The sequence below is a fragment of the Trachinotus anak genome, unplaced genomic scaffold (genome assembly GCF_046630095.1).
Source record: "Trachinotus anak isolate AG129_WGS33_773 ecotype Australia unplaced genomic scaffold, CSIRO_AGI_Tana_v1 ptg000009l, whole genome shotgun sequence".
NCBI classification, from domain to species: Eukaryota; Metazoa; Chordata; class Actinopteri; order Carangiformes; family Carangidae; genus Trachinotus; species Trachinotus anak.
The window spans coordinates 911372-931456 of NW_027273860.1; the positions used below are offsets into that span (position 1 = coordinate 911372).

The 20085-nt window shown below is 44.7% G+C and overlaps 2 protein-coding genes and 1 long non-coding RNA gene across 7 annotated transcripts in view; 2 read left to right on the plus strand and 1 right to left on the minus strand.

Moving 5' to 3' along the window:
• LOC139624905 (uncharacterized) overlaps nt 1–8425 on the plus strand; it is a 42869-nt gene extending 34444 nt beyond the window's left edge. Inside the window, exons 17-23 of the mRNA XM_071484303.1 lie at nt 575–742; nt 1009–1182; nt 1603–1776; nt 2626–2799; nt 3217–3390; nt 6974–7147; nt 7669–8425. Of these exons, the coding sequence (XP_071340404.1) occupies nt 575–742; nt 1009–1182; nt 1603–1776; nt 2626–2799; nt 3217–3390; nt 6974–7147; nt 7669–7684 (1054 nt within the window). The 3' untranslated portion in view covers nt 7685–8425. The remainder of the gene's footprint in view (nt 1–574; nt 743–1008; nt 1183–1602; nt 1777–2625; nt 2800–3216; nt 3391–6973; nt 7148–7668) is intronic.
• Nucleotides 8426–8519: 94 nt separating this feature from the next.
• Nucleotides 8520–19735, minus strand: LOC139624906 (uncharacterized). Its single transcript, XR_011691771.1, has 5 exons — nt 19514–19735; nt 13956–14117; nt 12634–13872; nt 10602–12435; nt 8520–9958 (listed from the first exon to the last, which is right to left on the minus strand). It is a non-coding gene; the product is annotated as an uncharacterized lncRNA (long non-coding RNA).
• dnah5l (dynein, axonemal, heavy chain 5 like) overlaps nt 11539–20085 on the plus strand; it is a 38813-nt gene continuing 30266 nt past the window's right edge. For all 5 annotated transcript variants that reach the window (XM_071484228.1, XM_071484229.1, XM_071484231.1 and 2 more), the window contains exons 1-19: nt 11539–11675; nt 11758–11946; nt 12031–12105; nt 12227–12316; nt 13846–13917; nt 13986–14087; nt 14798–14984; nt 15422–15587; nt 16271–16364; nt 16464–16562; nt 16713–16894; nt 17557–17676; nt 17767–17872; nt 17967–18062; nt 18259–18354; nt 18478–18651; nt 19058–19147; nt 19239–19394; nt 19699–19838. In XM_071484228.1, coding sequence (XP_071340329.1) covers nt 11649–11675; nt 11758–11946; nt 12031–12105; nt 12227–12316; nt 13846–13917; nt 13986–14087; nt 14798–14984; nt 15422–15587; nt 16271–16364; nt 16464–16562; nt 16713–16894; nt 17557–17676; nt 17767–17872; nt 17967–18062; nt 18259–18354; nt 18478–18651; nt 19058–19147; nt 19239–19394; nt 19699–19838 — 2261 coding nt within the window. In that variant the 5' untranslated portion in view covers nt 11539–11648. The remainder of the gene's footprint in view (nt 11676–11757; nt 11947–12030; nt 12106–12226; nt 12317–13845; nt 13918–13985; nt 14088–14797; nt 14985–15421; nt 15588–16270; nt 16365–16463; nt 16563–16712; nt 16895–17556; nt 17677–17766; nt 17873–17966; nt 18063–18258; nt 18355–18477; nt 18652–19057; nt 19148–19238; nt 19395–19698; nt 19839–20085) is intronic.

Sequence of the window (20085 nt, forward strand, 5' to 3'; positions counted from 1 at the left end):
CCTGCTCCTGAAACTTTGCTAATAGGTTTAATTATGGAGAAGGGTTAGTCCAAAAATACTAGAATTTGGATTCCATGAGGAAAGAGAACATAGTACAATGCAGGTTCCACATAGAGATGTATTGCTATAGTAAAAACTAGAGTGGGTCTCAGCGCACACCTCCACCAAAGCCATACAATACTACATATTCAAAAAAGATTTTAAAAAATTCCACCCCTTCAACTGGATCTATGCCAAAATTGAATTGGTTCTGTCCTGGCCCCTAACCTCCTTGGCACAGGTAATAATAAAGATAAGACTAATAATAATAATTGTACCAATCACAGATCCGGGCTCTATGTTTCCTTAAAATGACAAATTTCAGCAAGATTTTCAGGTTGTAAGCAGGCCGCAACAGTTTTCATTAATGTAATGTAAAACTTAATTTTTAATGACTGTCTTTCAACTGATTTAACTTGACTTGTGATTTGCTTGACTGGAGCACTGACTTGACTTGAGGACATATAGCAAGGCCCTGATAAAAGCACTTGATCATATTTTATATATTGTATAATTATGTCATTATCATTATCAGACTTTCTGGCTGTCAACTCTCAGAGACTCACCGTGAAGTTGTGGCCTCAGCTCTGAAGTCCAACCCCTCCTATCTGAAACACTTGGACCTGAGTAACAACAAGGATTCAGGAGTGAAGCTTCTGTGTGCTGGACTAGAGAGTCCACACTGTAGACTGGAGACTCTGAGGTCAGTTTACTGACTGTGATTTGACATGTTACAGCTAATATCTACCTAATCTAAATCCATTTTTGTCATGAATCTGTTAACATGAATAGATTAATGTTGTGGTGGCATTTTGATGAAGTCTGTAGGATGCTGACGTGATGAGCCACAATAACAGAAGGACAAAGTCACACTACTCCAACTGTCTCTACTAATTTTTAGGAAAACCCTGTTGATTAAGACATAACAATAAAGACAAAAATAAGACCCATCTTTTATCCTTTTTCCAGGTTGAAGAAGTGCAGGTTGTCAGAGATCAGCTGTTCTTCTCTGGCCTCAGCTCTGAAGTCCAACCCCTCCCATCTGAGAGAACTGGACCTGAGTGACAACGACCTGCAGGATTCAGGAGTGAAGGATCTGTGTGGTTTTCTGCAGAGTCCAGACTGTAGACTGGAGACTCTGAGGTCAGACTCCATGTTTTATTTCTGTGTTTACATGTTGTGTGAATCATGTGTTGACTTTTCTCCACAGTTGAGTCTGACATGTTTGTTGTCTTTGAAAACTTGAGGATCTTTAGTAGAATCTCTAATAAACATGAGTTTGTATAGATGGAGCCACAGGTGGAGCTGGTGGAGTCTAAGAGGTGGAGTCACTACGTCTTTATTGAAGCAGCAGCATGTTGTTGTTAATATTGATGAGAGCTGTTTGTCACTGTTTGTATTTGACTGTTGTTAACCTGCTTCCTGTTGGTTCAGGTGTTTGACTTTCATTTTCTAAACTTCTACTTTCTAAACCTTCTTCAGCTCTGAACAGATGATGAAACACTGAACGCTTTCAAGCAGCAGCTTTGTCTCCTAAACTCACATCTTTTATTCTTTATTCAGGTTGAGTGGCTGCAGTTTGTCAGAGATCAGCTGTTCTTCTCTGGTCTCAGCTCTGAAGTCCAACCCCTCCCATCTGAGAGAACTGGACCTGAGTGGAAACAAGCTGCAGGATTCAGGAGTGAAGGAGCTGTGTGGTTTTCTGCAGAGTCCAGACTGTAGACTGGAGACTCTGAGGTCAGACTCCATGTTTTATTTCTGTGCTGAGATTAATATGATATGCAATTTGTGGTGACTCCAAACTGCAGACAGGTTTATATTTATGAGGTAAAATCCTCTTAAGGGGACTTTCGGTTGTAATGTAGGGAAAGGCAGCACAAGAGAGGGCTCCCAGGCTACTTTCTATTATTTTCCTGTTTATCAAAGCTTTTTCTCAGAATTGTTGATCTAATAGCACCAGTTAGATTAAATCTTCACTTCTACTTGTAAAATGAGCGCTTCCAAGGGCAACAAACAAATTAGGAGCACACACACTCCAGCTACACGTGCTGCTACTAGTACAGCTGGCAATTCGCTCCCAGCAACAAAAACCTTGACTACATCCGAAAACGCCACGACCTGTGCTTCTTTCCGTGGACCAACTGCCTGCAGAATTCGAAAAAACAGAGAACCACACTAGAAGAGGATGTCTCCCCCCTGATCCAGGAGTCCATTAAACCACTTCAGGCCTTGCTGGACTCCCTACAGTCAACAATGAGCTCTTTTCAGAATAGACTCACCTCTGTGGAATCTGTAGCAGGTGAAAACTTTAAACGTCTATCGGTAGCAGAATCCACCATCAAAACATTCCAAACCCAAAACAAATCCCTTTTGGACCGGCTTGACGACCTGGAGAACTGTTCGAGGAGAGCCAGTCTCCATATACTGAATATTCCTGAAGGAAGGAAAAAGAGTAAAGACCCGATTAAGTTCATGTCGGGGGTGCTGATGCAGGTGATGGGTCCCGAGGTTTTCTCGCACCACCCGCTGAACGCTTTCAAGCAGCAGCTTTGTCTCCTAAACTCACATCTTTTATTCTTTATTCAGGTTGAGTGGCTGCAGTTTGTCAGAGATCAGCTGTTCTTCTCTGGCCTCAGCTCTGAAGTCCAACCCCTCCCATCTGAGAGAACTGGACCTGAGTCACAACAAGCTGCAGGATTCAGGAGTGAAGGATCTGTGTGGTTTTCTGCAGAGTCCAGACTGTAGACTGGAGGCTCTGAGGTCAGACTCCATGTTTTATTTCTGTGCTCAGATGAATCTGATGTTAAAGTTGTGCTGACTCTAACCTGCAGACATCAGGCTGATATTATACTGATCCACACTGAAGATCTTCATGGTAAAGTCTGTTTTCTTCTTCTCTGGTTTAGTCCAGTAACTGTGGCAGGGAAATGTTAAAATATAAGTCACTACGTCTTTATTGAAGCAGCAGCTTGTTGTCATTAATACTGATGAGAGCTGTTTGTCACTGTTTGTATTTGACTGTTTTTAACCTGCTTCCTGATGGTTCAGGTGTTTGACTTTCATTTTCTAAACTTCTACTTTCTAAACCTTCTTCAGCTCTGAACAGATGATGAAACACTGAACGCTTTCAAGCAGCAGCTTTGTCTCCTAAACTCACATCTTTTATTCTTTATTCAGGTTGATGAGCTGCAGGTTGTCAGAGATCAGCTGTTCTTCTCTGGCCTCAGCTCTGAAGTCCAACCCCTCCCATCTGAGAGACCTGGACCTGAGTCACAACAAGCTGCAGGATTCAGGAGTGAAGGGTCTGTGTGGTTTTCTGCAGAGTCCAGACTGTAGACTGGAGACTCTGAGGTCAGACTCCATGTTTTATTTCTGTGCTGAGATGAATCTGATGTTAAAGTTGTGCTGACTCTAACCTGCAGACAGGTTGATATTTTTGAATTATTTATTTATTTATGAGGTAAAATCCTCTTCAGATTTTTAACATTTAAACTGTTCATTGGTTGAACGTAACTTTTGAAACCTGATTTTGAATCATTTGAAATTACATTTGAATTTCACACTCACAGTTTCCATTTACAATGTTCACAGTTCTTAGTTCAGGTTCTTTTATTGTGAAAGTTCTGAAAGCGCTTCAATACTGGCAACAGTGTGGATTAACATGCTGCTTCTTTGGATCACGTTCGCCTAGCAAACGATATATCTCATATTCCACCCAATGACATTGATACACCAGTACGCATCTATAGATTTTTTTCAACTCAGATTCCACCCCTCTGAGCCACCATTGGCACTGCATTCCCACCTGCATATTCTTTATCCTCTTCGTCGAAATATCCACCGTGTGTCCTGACAGAACTTCAACTTCGATGACACGAAGTCAATACGATAATTTTGGTCCTCCAGCTCCTGACCCTCAAGAAAACATGGATGGTATGTTGCTTGCAGTGTGCTAGCTAGCTGTGCCAGGTCAACTAGCGCCATACCTGGCAAAAACAATCTTGCCTTTTGGTTATTCAACATCCATTTCGCTCACCAACAAGGGTCCTCTACTCTATGACCTAGTGATGGATTTTAAGTTTGACTTTTTGTGTCAGAGACCTGGCAACAACCAAACGAGTTTTTACAGCTTAATCAAACCATTCCTCCTGGGTTTTTTTTACATCTGTCAACCCTGTGTGGCTCATAGGGGTGAAGGTCTCGCAAAACTCTACAATGAGAAGTAGAAAGTATTTTCTGTATCTGTGTACTTGTCGGTTACATTTGAGTCCCTGGCCATACAAATCAATGGCCCATCTCCCATTATACTTACAACTGTTTACTGACCACCTAAGCCTAATAAGGATTTCTTAAATTAATTTCGGTGTTTGATGCCTCCTTTTGCTCTATGCTTTAAAATCTTATTCTGCTGGGTGTTTTGGAAATAGACATGGATGTTCCAAAAGTTGGGACACTGTGTAAAATGTAAATAAAAACAGAATGTGATGATTTGCAAATCATGTAAACCCATATTTAACTGAAAATTTATGAAAAATATTAACCCAATTTGAATTTGATGCAGTTGGGACAGGGGCAACAAAAGACTGGAAAAGTTGTGTATTGCTTAAAAAAAACACCCAATTGAATATCTCACAACTAATGAGGTTAATTGGCAACAGGTCAGTAGATGATTGGGTATAAAGAGGCTCCAGAGAGGCAGAGTCTCTGTGCACTGAAGATGGGGAGAGGTTCACCTCTCTGTGAAAGAGTGTGGGCAACGTAGAACTGCAAAGAATTAGTGCATTTCAGCCTCTACAGTTCATAATATAATTAAAAGGTTCAGAGAATCCAGAGAAATCTCTGTGAGCAAAGGGACAAGGCTGAAAACCAGGACTGGATGGTCGTGATCTTCAGGTTCTCAGGCAGCACTGCATTAAAAACAGACATGATTCTATAGTGGAAATCACTGCGTAGACTCAGGAACACTTCTGAAAACCATTGTCTGTGAACACAGTTCATCGCTTCATCCACAAATGCAGGTTGAAACTCTACCATGTAAAGAAGAAACCAAATCTAACCATGATCCAGAAATGTCTCCGACTTCTCTGGGCCTGAGCTCATTTAAGATGGTCTGAGGTGAAATGGAAAACTGTCCTGTAGTCTGACCAATCAAAATTTCTGATTCTTTTTGGAAATCATGGACACCTCATCCTCTGGGCTACAGAGGAGAGGGATCATCCAGTTTGTTATCAGCGCATAGTTCAAAAACCAGCATCCGTGATGGTGTTGGGGGGCATTAGTGCCCATGGCTCCATGAATGCTGAACAGTATATACAGGTTTTGGAGCAACATATGCTGCCATCCAGAGTACGTCTTTCTCAGAGAAGGCCTTAAATATTTCAGCAAGACGATGCCAAACCACATTCTGAGCGTATTACAACAGCATGTCTCCGTAGCAGAAGAGTCCGGACACTAAACTGACCTGTCTACAGTCCAGACCTGAACCCACTGAAAACATCTGGAGCATCATGAGCTAAAAACATGACAAAGGAGACCCTGAACTGTCGTGCAGTCAAAATCCTATATCAGACAAGAATGGGACATGTCACTGTCAAAATTCCAGCAGCTGATCTCCTCAGCTCCCAAACGTTTACAGAGTTTTGTTAAAAGAAGAGCTGATGACCACAGTGGGAACATGATCCTGTCCCAACTTTATGAAACATGCTGTTGCATCAAATTCAAATTGAGCAGATATTTTTCATAAAACAATCAAATTTGTCAGTTTCATCATTTGATATGTTGTCTCTGTTTCAGTTAAATATGGGTTTTTGATTTGCACATCATCACATTCTGTTTTTATTTACATTTTACACAGTGTCCCAACCTCTTTGGAAACAGGGTTGTATGTCATGACTGGTTTACAGCAATTCATAGATTTTCCTACTGTCTCCAAAGGTGATATTTTTGATCTTAGCTGTTGTACCCTCTCTCTCCTCTGTAATAAGTGACATCATACAGTCTTCCCTTATTTTTGGTCTTGTTCCATCCATTATCTCTCAAAAGAGCTGCAGTAACTCCAGTTTTGAAAAAACCTGGTGCAGACCCCAACAATCTGAAGAACTCTCGTTTCATCTCAAACCTGCCTTTCCTTTCAAAAATATTTGAGAAAACGCTCATTGTACAAAGACGCCAATGGTCAAAATCACCAACAATGACAGTGGATTCTGGATGATTAACCATACTTGATTTGAGCTCAGCCTTTGACACAATCTCTCTCTCTAGAGAGGTTAGGATGCATTGGCACCCCTCTTACCTGGTTTAAATCATATCTATGTGGACGCACTGTTTGTTCACTTAAAAAATTTCAGATCGGTCTTGCCCAGTTATTAGTGGTGTTCCTGAGGACTCTGTCTTTGGCCCCATTCTATTTATCATCTACCTTCTCGCCCTCTGGACTTTTAGGGAATTTCATATTCAGTTCCACTGTTATGCTGATGGGCGGCACGGTGGTGCAGTGGTTAGTACTGTTGCCTCACACACAGCAAGAAGGTTCTGGGTTTGAACCCCGGGCCTGGGGCCTTTCTGTGTGGAGTTTGCATGTTCTCCCAGCATCTGTGTGGGGTAGGGTCAGTCCAAAGGCATGCTTGTTACATTATGATGTAGGTGTGTGTAGTTTTTTGTCTCTGTATGTCAGCCCAGTGATTGACTGGTAACCTGTCCAGGGTGTATCAACAGACCCCGCCTGATGTCAGCTGGGATAAGTGGTACAGAAAATGGATGGATGGATGTTGTGCTGATGACACCCCGCTCTACATGTCTACCAAGCCAAATTCCTTCTGTTTACCCTTTTCCCTCACTAATCATCTGCTGGACATTACATCCTAGTTGTCCTCTAACTTTCTCAAACTCAACAGTGACTTGCCTTCTAAACTCACATCTTTTGTTCTTTATTCAGGCTGATGGACTGCAGTTTGTCAGAGATCAGCTGTTCTTCTCTGGCCTCAGCTCTCAAGTCCAACCCCTCCCATCTGAGACACCTACAGCTGAGAGGAAACTTCCTGCAGGATTCAGCAGTGAAGGATCTGTGTGACCTTGTGGAGAGTCCAGACTGTAGACTGGAGACTCTGAGGTCAGTATAATCATCAGGACAGTTTGTGACCATGTGGTCTTTCTACAGAGCAGAAGCTCTGCTGAAGTCCAGTCCTCACATCTGTATCTGTCCACCTGTCAGATATTCTCAGTGACAGTCTCCGTGTTGATTTGTCAGCTGATGTTTCAGAGTCAGATTAGATGTTCATCAACACACAGACTCTTTGTTTAAATGTAACAACAGTGAGTCCATCACTGAAGTGTTGCTGCAGTAATGAAGCTTCATGACTCTCAGTTTATTTCCATGTGGACTGAGTGAAATGTGCAGAGTGAACAGACTTGATGGTCAAAGTCTCTGCAGGTCTGTGAGCTTCCAGCTCAGTGTGTTCACTCCAACACGTTAACATGAGAGCTGAGAGGAAGCAGCTGCTGCACATCTGGTCTGAACAGGACTGAAGTCCCTGCTGCTCTTTATCCTGATGTGCTGCATCACTGACTGACAGCTGCTGAAGAGTCTCTGTGAACACTGATCCATCACCTCTCTTCTTCTTTTCTCCACAGGTGGAGGTGGTGGTGAAGAGGTGTGTGTGTGTGTGTGTGTGTGTGTGTGTGTGTGTGTGTGTGTGTGTGTGTGTGTGTGTGTGTGTGTGTGTGTCCTGATGATCCAGATGTTGCAGCAGCAGCTTGTGTGTAGAGAGGCTCTGACTGGTCCATGTTACTGGGAGGTGGAGAGGAGAGGAGAGCTTCATCCAGCAGCGACTGACAGAGGAACCAGAAGAGGTGGAGATGACTCTCAGTGCTGCATCTGAACTGATCTGAGAACAGCTCCACCATCATCTCCAGGACTCCTCTACTCCTTCTCCTCCACACTCAGCCAGCTCCTCTACCCTCCACCAGGACCAGAGTCTTAGTCTCTCAGGTGTTGGTTCTTCCTCTGGGTCATCTACAGTGGGGGCTGGTTTGGGGAGATTTCTAAAAACACTTTTTGTATTGAGGTTTCATTTTGTCTTGATTAGAAATATGTGACCTTCAGTCTGTACTGAAACCAGCAGAAGTTTATGTTCTACCTCCATCGTGTGGATTGATGTGGTATTGCAGCCGGCCTGCACGTTTTAATGTTAAATATCCTGGAGGTTGATAACAGAGCATCAGACAGACTCCATCTAAATATACATATTATCAGCTAATATTCCATCACAGAGACCAGACACCTCTTGATATTAACTCATCTCACCTGACTCCCATATAATCACCATGGTCCTGCTGATGTAAAGTTTCCTGTGTTTCTGGTCATAAATAAAGTCATTTGTTAAATTTCCTCTCTGGATTTCTTCTGAACACAACATTCACATTTCAGCTGCTCGATGCTCCGGTGCTAAGAGTTCTCCACTGTCGGCTCTTGGTATAAAAAGTAAATTAGACACATTATCACGCGTCCAGATGAGACATAGCAGTGGATGTAGCTCTGCGTTTTCCTGAATCTAATGAGATTCACTCTGGAGTTAAATATTGTTTGTTCTCAGGTTTAAAGTTGGTGTACAGGTGCTTCTCCGCCCTCATATGCTGATACAGCGATTTTTCATAATAACCGGGCCTGTTTGAAAATGAGATTTATTTGATGTGATTAGTTCCAGTTGAGATTTATGATGGATTCAGGAAACTAGAGTGAGCCTCACAACCAACAAATAAAACAGACAAAGTGATTTTTACTCAAACTAAACCACGTCTCTGACCTCTCTGACTTCACAGGGGTCAAGGGTCAACACCTCGAATGTGAATAATTTACAAAAGCATCCAGACCAATAAGTAACAGGCAACTGTTCAGTGAGCTTACAGCTGCTTCCTGCATTAAGTGGAACAGGACACAACTGAACCTTAATGCTCACAGGTTGGTCGGACCACCACAAGGATGATGCTGTAGACCACTGATATGTGGACTGACAGCAAGATAGATCGACCAATAATCAATAACTGTCAATAAATCAGTTCAAACCACAGTTTGAACTGATTTATTGTCAGTGAATGTTTGACATTGTGTAAATGAAGCAGGAGAACTGGTTGAGTTGGTCAACACACACTCTCTCTCCTGGTGGCAGGAGGCAGCTTTGTTGTGTGTTTCGTTGCCTGCCAGGGTTACCATAGCAACAGTCAAACTTTTCCTCCACAGAGCCAATTTTGATTGACTTCCTGATCCCGCCCTCTCTGTCCTTGTCTCCGTGGCTCACTCTACCCCTGACTCGTTGGTTCAGTTATTTATCTCTGGAGTTTCGTCTGAGCAGCAGGGTCCCGTCCTCAGGCTCCGAGTGTTCGACAGGACAGAAGACACAGGTCAGTCACCGCCCCTCTCCACTCTTGCAGCCTTGAAGCATCAATCTACAGCAGAACCAGCAGTTCACTTTAGCTCAGAGGCACTCAGGCAGCGCAGGATGTTCAACAGGAGGATTCATAGGAGTTTATAAGAGTTTCTGCCCGATCCCATTAAAGTTTCACCAACACAGTGGTGTTATAACATGACTCATGAGTGTGTACATTTATACAGAAAAGGTCATGTTGAAGCTGAACATGTCTTGACTCTCAGATGGCAGATCCAGACTCTCAGTCTCCAGCCGAGGTCTCACAGAGGGAACAGGTGTCCATTGTTCCCCCAGCTGGCAGCACTGATCCTGGGCTGAACAGCTCTACTCCCTCCCCGGACACAGAGCTCCAGGGAGGAGGGCTGGGAGTCCAGCCTGCACCACAACAGAGCCTCCGTGCTGGGCTGGAGAACCTGGACGGCCCTGGGGGAGAGGCAGAGGAGGAGCAGGAGGAGGAAGGAGGAGCCGTTACCAAAGTGAGACCTCCTCAGCTTCACCTGCGCAGAGGTACAGACAGTCTACATTAAAACTGATGCTGATGTTTTCACTGATACTGACCCTCCAGCCTACACCAACACATACTGGTCTCCTAATGCTGCTCATACTAATATTACTTTACACTGCTAATTACTATGCTGCTTACATTTAATAATAAAAGCTACTTATGATCCTAAACTGTTCCAACTCTTTTACTCCTGATGTGACTTTTACAGTCACAACTACAACTAATATTATCATAATAAACCAATGAAAACAGAGTGATGTGACCATGTGACCAGGCTCTAATTTATTTGAGTTTCTTTATACACTTCCTCGCTGTATCCCTCCGCCCCCAGATGTGACTGGCAGAGGACGCCGGCGAATAGGAGGTCAGAACCTGAGAGCCATCAATCACATGTCTTCTCCGGCGGCTGCCCCCTCCCCGACGGCTGCCCCCTCAGTGAGTGAACAGTCGCAGCAGCCGGCCACAGGGGGCGCTACGGTGCAGCCATTTTGATTTTGTAATAATTAAATAAAAAAGAAAAAATCAAAACTATCAGTGTGCATCATGGATAAGACTAATTCAATAACACATCCAAGGTGTAGATGGATGTAAAAAAGACCAATGGACTGTTCCACTGGTTGGATGAGTTTTAGTACCTTTATGAAAGCAGGTGGATGTAACAGCAGTGTTACGGTGCGTTCGCACCAAACGCGATGGACGCGATGTCATCGCCCGTATCGCGAGAATCGCGAGAATCGCGTCGCTCGACACATTTGTGATCATCGCTTCATCGCGCGATGATGCGACTCACCTCCCGCTATTTTCTTCACATCCCGCTGTTTTATTTCTTCCTCTCGTCAACCATGGAGCTAACAACCGTAGCTGCGCTTTATCTGCTGTCGTCTGATTTAATGAAGACGTCCACAGTCCAGCTGTACCTCCTTGCTGACCTTCTTCAGGCATCATCTCTTTTGTTCTGTCCCGGTAAAAGTGGGACGTTGTGTCGTATAGCTCCGTGTATCCACCGTGGATGTATTATAAGAATAAAGTCTTATAATACATCCACGGTGTCCACAGACAGCCACAGTAATTTTCTCCTCCATTTTTTGAAATGTGCGTCTGACGTAACTACGTCGGTGGCGTGGTTTGGACATCAACGCTGATTGGATGTCGCGGCACAGCGTCACGCGATGTCGCTTGAAAAGTTCAAATTTTTCAACTTCAAGCGATGACGCGATGAAGCGTCCATCGCGTCATCGCGTCATCGCGTCGCTCCTATCGCCCGAATCGCGTCGCCCGACGCAGCATCGCGTGTCATCGCGCCATTTACATTGACTTTGAGTGGAAACTTGTGGCGTCCATCGCGTCTGGTGTGAACGCACCGTTACTGCTGACTGAAGATATAATAGATAGAACTGAAAATAATAACATTTTGTTTACAGTGTAGAGCAAGACATTTTTACTGTTTGTAGCTAAAACTCATGAATAGAGGAAGTAAATAAAAGCAGCTGGTGGAGACCAAACACAGAGCTAAAAGAGGGAACACTGGACACGAACACTTTAACACACGAATCATGATGTTGATCTGTAACAGCTGGATGTGGGAATAAACAGCTGTTTGATAACAAACTCATCATTTCAATGCTAGTGTTGTGTTCACTACTAGTTTCTGCTGGAATCAGACTCTGCAGTGGTTAACAAAGATGGAGGAGAACTGCAGACTTCCACAGGTTTGCACTGATCTCCAGGATCAGAAGCATCACCCTGGGAAACTCCTCTGTACAGTGTTTCTGTTGACTCCGCTGTGTCCAGGTGTCTGGTAAAAGGACAGTGCTGCTGTCCAATGAGGCGAGGAGAGAGATAGCGAAGCAGGCGAGAGCCATGAAGGAGGAGAGACGAGGGACGCTGGACACCCGACACAAGTACCTGATCAGCAGGCTGGCAGACGCCACAGCGCTGGGGGAGGCGGAGGTGGAGGACGCCCTCATCTCTGATGACAAGGTAGCATCACAGTCTGGCTCTGAACCCAGGAACCAGAACCAGTCAGCCTTTAACCTCTGGATCATTCACGTCTGATTCTTCCAGTTCAGTCTCATCGATGATTTCTTTGCTGCAAACGGATCCAAGAAGCTGATTTTCTTCTATCAGGATGTGAAGCAGGTAGTGTCTCTCCTTCCTTAAGTCCTGTCTTTTCCTAATCTCCTTTTCTCATTATTCCTCCCTGACTCTCTCTGTACTTTATACCCAAACTTCTCTCTCTTCTACATGTTTTTCTCCTCAGAGTCTGTCCTCCAGTCATTCCTCCTTTGTGGACGCCGCGGCCTCAGCTGTGGCTCAGATGAAGCTCTTCCTCAGCACAGGCAGCTCTGAGGTAGGCCTGAACTGCTTCAGCCAGCACCTAGTTACACAGCTCTGTGAGTCTGAGCCCAGTTTCAACACAGCTCATCACACAGGAGGCAGCGAGGTCCCTCACAGCTCACAACCCAGGAACTAAATCCAGGAAGTAGATCAGTAAACTTCGGTTTGTGTTGCACAATTCTGTTTGGTAACATCCAAAAAAAAAGCTTTCTGTTGCCATGACAACACAACACAGAGTCATCAGACAACTTTATTGTGTGAATAAACTCTGTGCACATGTTATTGCAAACCTTGAGGTTTGTGTTCCCTTTGATTCAGCACTCTACATACCTGGCTACAGTGACTGTGTATTAGGTTTGTGCGCTGTCAGAACACAACACTAACACAGCCCAGAGTGTGTCCTGTGTGATGGTGATGGGCTGAAGCTGCTGCCATCAGTGTGAGGAGGAGGTGAACGCTGCTGCTCAGTCTTCACTGTCCTGCCTCAGAGAGAATAACTGCTCCCGTTGAGTCTGTGTTGTGTTGCTATGGGAGAAAATCCGGAGCGCTGATTTGTTTGGCCGTTAGCAAGGTGACACAAAACAACTTCAGCTTACATCACATTACACAGCCGGAGACCGGTTGGCAGAAAATCCATGTCCTCTCTCTGTGGAGCTACAGCTGATAATAGTGCTAATGAATCCTGTTGATGGTTTTAAGTATTTAGGTGCTTGTGAATTCAACTAAGTAAAAGTTTAGTTTATCGGTATGTAGGTTGTAGGTTTGGTCTCAACACTGGTAGGGACACAACAACCCCTCCAAAACAAAAAGGACCTTTTAGTGCTGCTTTAAAATCTTTATTAACATACGATTTTCATTTCAATAAAAACTATAAAACAACACACACTCACTCAGATATTAGCAGGGACATGTTCCTACCATCCATATGTAAACCTACAGTCATGTAGCACTTTCATCTGTAGCTGGATGAGAATAGTTCTGAAACACTGAATAACCACACAGTGAAACTGTTGTTGGACCACAGATCTCTGTCCATCTCAAACAGGTGAGATGCCCTCAGGTAGACCCTATCCCCACAAAACAAGGATCAGTTTCTTCAACAGGAAGTGAAGCAGATTTGTCACTTTGTGATTTGTGAACAGTTGCAGCTGTCTTTGTATTCATGTCAATATTTTTCTGTGGCTTCACATTCAGCTTCCGTGTGTTTGACTGTTTTATACAAGTGGTACACGGTCTAGTCTGACCTGCACTGCAACAGATCTCTGGTCCGGTAACTTGAACCTCACGTGCTGTGTCTTTATTCACACAGTAGATAGGCAGCAAAAAAGTTATTTGAATCGGCTGAAGTTTGCAGCCACAGCCAGTGTGACACAGAGAAACGTCATCGAGTGGCTCTGGTCACCAGCAGAAGTGCTGACGTTGGGTCCTTGTTTTCTCTGGGGTCTGGTGAGAGCTCCTCAGGTCAGGACAGACTTCCCTGTGACTGCAGCACAGAACCTGGTTCAAGTGAAGCTGAACTCTGTCTCTTTGTGTCTCTTCCAGCCTTTACTGGGGAAGTGTCTGTTCTTCCTGAGAACCACAGACAAGGCGATAACCTCCGCCAATGTGCAGCAGGTCAGTCATCGGGTGGAGGGGGGGCACCTGTAACGTACCTGTGTGACATCTTCATGCTGTGTTTACAGGAGGTGAACTTCGGCATGTTGGACTGCAGTGACGGCAGCATCCTCAGCAGTCTGGAGACTCTGCTGGCCCACATCATGTTACCGGCCCTGAGGTCACAGCAGGTACACACCATCCACTCACCTGGACCACACCTGAAAGGATGAACATACTGTATATCTTGGCCAATCAGACCACACAACACCTGATGTGGTGTACACTTGGTACAGTCTGATTGGCTACTTCCTGTATTCTGCTGTTACATCAGAAGACAGAGGTTGACAACATGTGTGTACTGTAAATAGAAACTGATGCTCTAACAATACTGAATACACAATGAGTCTGATGAATGAATCAGGTTATTATATCATCGATTACCTGTGCATCAGGAGAAAAGGTCAAATGTAGTAAGTGAAGTAAATGAGGAGAAATGTACGGTGGCCCTGAGAGTCAACACATGCAAACACATTCAGAAAACATTTTTTTGATAACTCACGTACTGCAAATAACACTGAGAAGAGATGAACCTGCTGGGACACACTTGCATGGATGTATTATGATTAATGTATTATAATGACTTCTGTTGTGTTGAGTTGTCAAAAAATGTTTGTGTCTGTTTGCGTGTTGAGCTCTCAGGGCCACCGTAGACATGAACCATTAAGTGTGTGTGAGTGCTGGAAGGTTACAGTCATTTCAGTCAGCTGCAGCTGCGGCCGTCACAAACCCAGAGTAAGATGGTCGTGACGTAGACATGAGGTGGTGAGATCACTGCGTGTGGAGTAAACATTTCATTTACTCGGCCTGATTTGAACCTGTGGTTTTATACCATATCCAGACGTGGGGCTCTGTGGGGGACGGAGCATCCTGTCCAGACATCCAGTCCTTTCTGTCCTCGGTGGACCAGTTTGTCACTAATCTGAGCTCGGCCAGACTCAACATGGAGAGAAAGTTCCAGCTGCAGCAGGTCGAGCTTCCTGACGCCATCAGCCAGCTGAGCAGCCCTGCAGACTACACCGCTGCAGGTAGAAGCCTCACCTGCTGCACATCTGTCCCCTCCTACCTGCCCCTCTTCTGCTCATGTTACTGCTGCTGCTTCTACAACCGACCCAGAATCACTACAACTGTTCCTCTCCTTACTTTTAGGAATTCTTCAGTTTGTTGCCTCAAATTCATACACGTGATTTAACTATGATTCTTTATCAACAGACATTTAAACAGATTATATACAATAACACAGACAAGCAAACAAACAAGTGAGGTAAAGGGCAGAGCACAGACCTGAGGTCAATGTCAAACTACAGGAACCAGACAGAGAAAAGTTGTGGTTCACACTTGAAGTGTTGAGGAGGCGGAGTCTGTTCTACGTAGAAATATATGAGAGTGGACAACCAGGTGTACGACTTCCTCCACAGCTGTCGTATTAATCATTTAAAGAAACAACTCCTGCTTTTGCTCTCAGCCAATAACAGCGAGCTGGTGGAGCGTCTTGAGGGTGTGGTCTCAGCGTGGACCAGTCAGATCAAGCAGGTCCTGACGCAGAGCGAGCAGCTGAGGAAGGAGGCTGATGACGTCGGACCGTCGGCTGAGCTGGAGCACTGGAAGAGGCGGATGGTCACCTTTAACAGGTGAACGTCCGGGACAGTTAGAGTCCACAAATTATTCTTCTTCTTTGGTGTTTGTGTCTTGTTTTTGGGAAACCATCATCAAATTGATCTAATTTCTTATTTAGTCTTTTCATCTCTGTATTTACTGGTTTAATATAATCCAGTTTAATTAAGTTGAATCTAATCCAGTTTATTCCAGTTTAATATAATCCAGTACAATCCAGTTTAATATAATCCAGTTTAATCCAGTTTAATCTGATCCTGTTTATTCCAGTTTAATCTAATCCAGTTTATTCCAGTTTAATCTAATCCAGTTTATTCCAGTTTAATCCAATCCAGTTCAATCCAGTTTAATACAATCAAGTTTAATCCAGTTTAATCTGATCCTGTTTATTCCAGTTTAATATAACCCAGTTTAATCCAGTTTAATCTAATCCAGTTTATTCCAGTTTACTATAATCCAGTTCAATACAGTTTAATATAATCCAGTTTAATCTAATCTAGTTTAATTAAATCCAGTTCAATCCAGTTTAATCTAATCCAGTTTAATTAAATCCAGTTTAATCTAATCCAGTTCAATCCAGTTTAAAATAATCCTGTTTCACATGTAGTAAAATCTTTCTTATTTATGTCTTATTTATTTATAACTTTGATAAACTGCTGGTTATAGTGTGTGTGTGTGTGTGTGTGTGTGTGTGTGTCAGTCTGATGGAGGAGGTGAAGCGCCCACAGGTGAAAAGGACTGTGGGAGTTCTGCAGGTTGCCAAGTCCCGGACTCTGCGGACCTGGAGAGAGCTGGTCAGCTTCAGCTTCTCGTTAGTTCAGTTTAACTGAGTTCAGTTTGCATTAGGTCGCTTCCTGTTGCTGATGTCATGATTGATTTATTGATTACCTCAGGACGGAGACATCACCGTCGTGGCCAACGAGGCCAAAGACAACGTAAAGTACCTCTACACCCTGGACAAGTTCTTTGGACCGCTGGGGAAATGCACTCCGGTAAGAATGAAGCGTTTGTGTCTTTGTAAAGAACCCAGAACCCAGAACCCATATACAGCCCTTGTTTAGTCCACATCTGTCCCACGTCTTAGGAAAAGAACTGAAAAGGTATCTCTGAGCTCCCCTCCATCCTGTCCCCGTCTCTGACAGACCAGTATACTGGAGCACGTTCCCAGTCTGATGACCAGTATCAGGATGATCCACACCGTCTCTCAGTACTACAACACCTCGGAGAGGATGACCTCTCTGCTGCTCAAGGTCACCAACCAGATGATCACCACCTGCAAGAGCTACCTGTCGCAGGGCGTGACCCGCATCTGGGACCACAGCAGGTACAGAGGACTGGACTCAGACTTGGACCTGGACATGTTTACATTAGACAAGAACAGAACAGACCAGAGACATTCAGACAACAAAACTTAGACAACATCAGGCCGACCAAGACTGAAAGAGATTAGTGCAAAAGAGAGAGAGACCAGACTGATCAAATAAATGACATTTAAAGCTCCACCCAGTGTAAAGGTAGATGTCCATGTGTTTGTGATTATAAAGCAGGTCTAGGTTCTATATTAATACTGTGAAAGTATCAAAGCCTCAGTCCACAGAGAAATGCACACAGCCTGTATTCAGAAACTGAGCCTTAAAACCAGCCGTCAGGACTTCTGCAACTTTGTGATGTCACAACAAAGCAGTCACTGTCCTCAGCCATGCCCCAAGCCCCGCCCACCTGGACCCACCATCCAGCCTTGCATGATTTGGTTTCTCTGAGTGTTTACCTGAAATCTGCTGTATTTTTATTGGATCACTCAGAAAACAGTCAGCCAGAGGAGAGGCTCAGATCCTCTCTAAAACACATGAGAAGAGTAAAATATGGAGCTTTAATGTGACGAGACGACATTAGACTAGAAATTATGAGATGAAACAAAATCAGATTGGATTATAGTGAACAGTGTGTGTGTGTGTGTGTGTGTATGTGTGTGTGTGTGTGTCTCAGGCCGGTGCTGCTGCAGCGTATCTCCGAGTGTCGCAGTCTGAACGTGGAGTACCAGAGGAGCTTCCACAGCATCAGAGACAAACTGAGAGAGAAGCCTGAGAACAGACAGTTTGACTTCAGGTAACGACCGAGCAGCAGCAGCATCGTCTCGTTTCATCACCACCACCTTGAAAAAAACCGTCCTCTGTCTCTGTCTTCGTTCTCTCTCAGTGAAAACTACATCTTTGGGAAGTTTGATGCTTTCTGCAGGCGTCTGGAGAAGATCGCTGACATGGCGTCCACACTGGAAAGCCTCGCTGCTCTGCCAAACATGAAGGTGGCAAATGATTCTGTTAGGGGTGCAGCTCAGACGCTTGATGATGATGATGTTGAAGCTCATTTGATATAAACTGAGCTGAGCTGTGTTTCAGGTGGAGGGCGTCGAGAAGATTTATGTTCGCTACCAGACCATCGTTTCCACAACCAAGTCCAAGACCTACGACATCCTGGACCACCGCAAGCTGGAGGTGACCTCATACACCACACGTAGAAAACGCTGTTTTATGTGAGAAGGTTGTAGAAATGCAGTATGAGAGGAACAGAGTGATAATATCTGTACTGTTGTTACCTCAGTTTCTTTTCCTCCAGTTGCTCTACTTGTTCTAATAAAAGAAAGTGTGTGTGTGTGTGTGTGTGTGTGTGTGTGTGTGTGTGTGTGTGTAGTTTGACAGTGACTATGCAGACTTCCGGCTCCAGGTTCAGGGTTTGCTCCAGTCTCTTCAGTCCCTGCTGGACTTCTGGTTCCATCAGTCTCTCACTGTGAGTTTGGAGCTGAAGCGGCTGCAGCTCTGATCCTCCTGATGCAGAGTCGTGTTGTGGAAACTTCACCCTGACACGTGTGTGTTTCCTCACCCTGACGACTGAGGAGTGTTTGTGTTTCAGACGGAGCGGATGCTGGAGCTGCTGGCGGTGTTTGAGTCCGGTCCGACGGCCCATCTAGACCTGAAGCAGCACTACCTGCTGCTGCTGCAGCGCTACAGCCGAGACCTGGAGCTGCTGAGGAAGACCTACCAGAAGCAGAGAGACCACCCACCCATCGGACGCAACCTGCCCCCGGTATGAACACCTGAGTCATTTGCTGATTAGTCTTGATTAATGAGGATGAGGATTTTGACCAACCAACAGTCCAACACCAAAACCCATTCAGTTTCCCATCATGCACGACGAAGAAAAGCATCACAAATATTTGATTAATTTTCTGTTGATCAATAAATCAATTAATCAACAAAGAGCTGCAGCTGTAGTTGACATGAAAAACAGTAACAGCTCCTCAGAGGTTTTTAATTTCCGACAGTATTTCCTCAGTAATTATAAGACTCCATGTGATCAGAGCTGATACTGGATCAGTGGCTGTGAAACAGGACTCAGTCCAACGTGGGTCCCAGGTTGGGTCTTGGTTCCTCAGAACTACCTCCTGCCCCCACCTGTCTGTCTGACCCCCCCTCCCCTGTCTCCCTCTCAGGTGACAGGTAGGGTCCTGTGGTGTCGGCAGCTCTTCAGGAAGGTTGAAGCCCCCATGTTGGTCCTGAAGAAGAAGCTTGACGTCCTGAAGGTGCGGCTTCACATCAGTGTCACTGATCAGTGTGACCTCAGTGTGACATCACCGTGACCCCCCCCCCCCCCCCCCCCCGTCTCTCTGACAGGGCCCGGAGCTGACTAAAGTGATCCGTAGCTACAACAAGATGGCAGTAGTGCTGCTGCAGTACGAGGCGCTGCACCTGCGAGGGTGGAGTCAGGCTGCAGAGAGCGCCCCCCATTGTCTGAGCGCTGCCCTGCTGGTGCGGCATGAAAACAGCAAGGTACGGTTGATGGGTAATGGTGTTCACTAAAGAAGCGTAATAAACCATCATCATATTAGATCATTTTTCAAAAAGCAGTTGTCCTTACCTGAACACAGGAAGTGAGACACATGACATACCTGTTCTGAGATTAGTGTTGTTACAGATGTTGGTGGAGGTTTTCTGACATCTGGAGCAGAACCCACAAGTTCTGCTTCCACCATCATTTTCTGAAATAAATGTTTTTATTCTTCAACACATCCTTCAGAGAGGAAAACTCCCCCCCTGTGGGGGCTCTATTTGTGAGTAACTGTTTGTTTCCCAGGAGGTTTTCGTGAACCTGGACCCTGTGGTGCTGGAGGTCCTGCAGGAAGCCCGGTGGATGACCAAACTGGGGGTGACTGTGCCAACAGTCGTCCTGAAGATGACGTCCGGAGAAGCACAGATCAGAGCTGTGTACAGGCGGTGAGGATGTCACTGAGAGCTGTGAACACACAGACTCGTTCCTGTTTCACTGCTCAGAACACTCGACAGTCTTTGTTGTGTTCCTGTGTGTGTCCTGATTGTCACTGCGTTTTTACTTTAAATGATCAAATGAACTTCACTGTGAATTTTCTTGTTTTTGTGACTTGATTTATTTTGGTCGTATTAACTTGAATATTCTCTTTACTCCACTGTTTACTGGACTTGATTGACTAGTCTTCAGTCAACA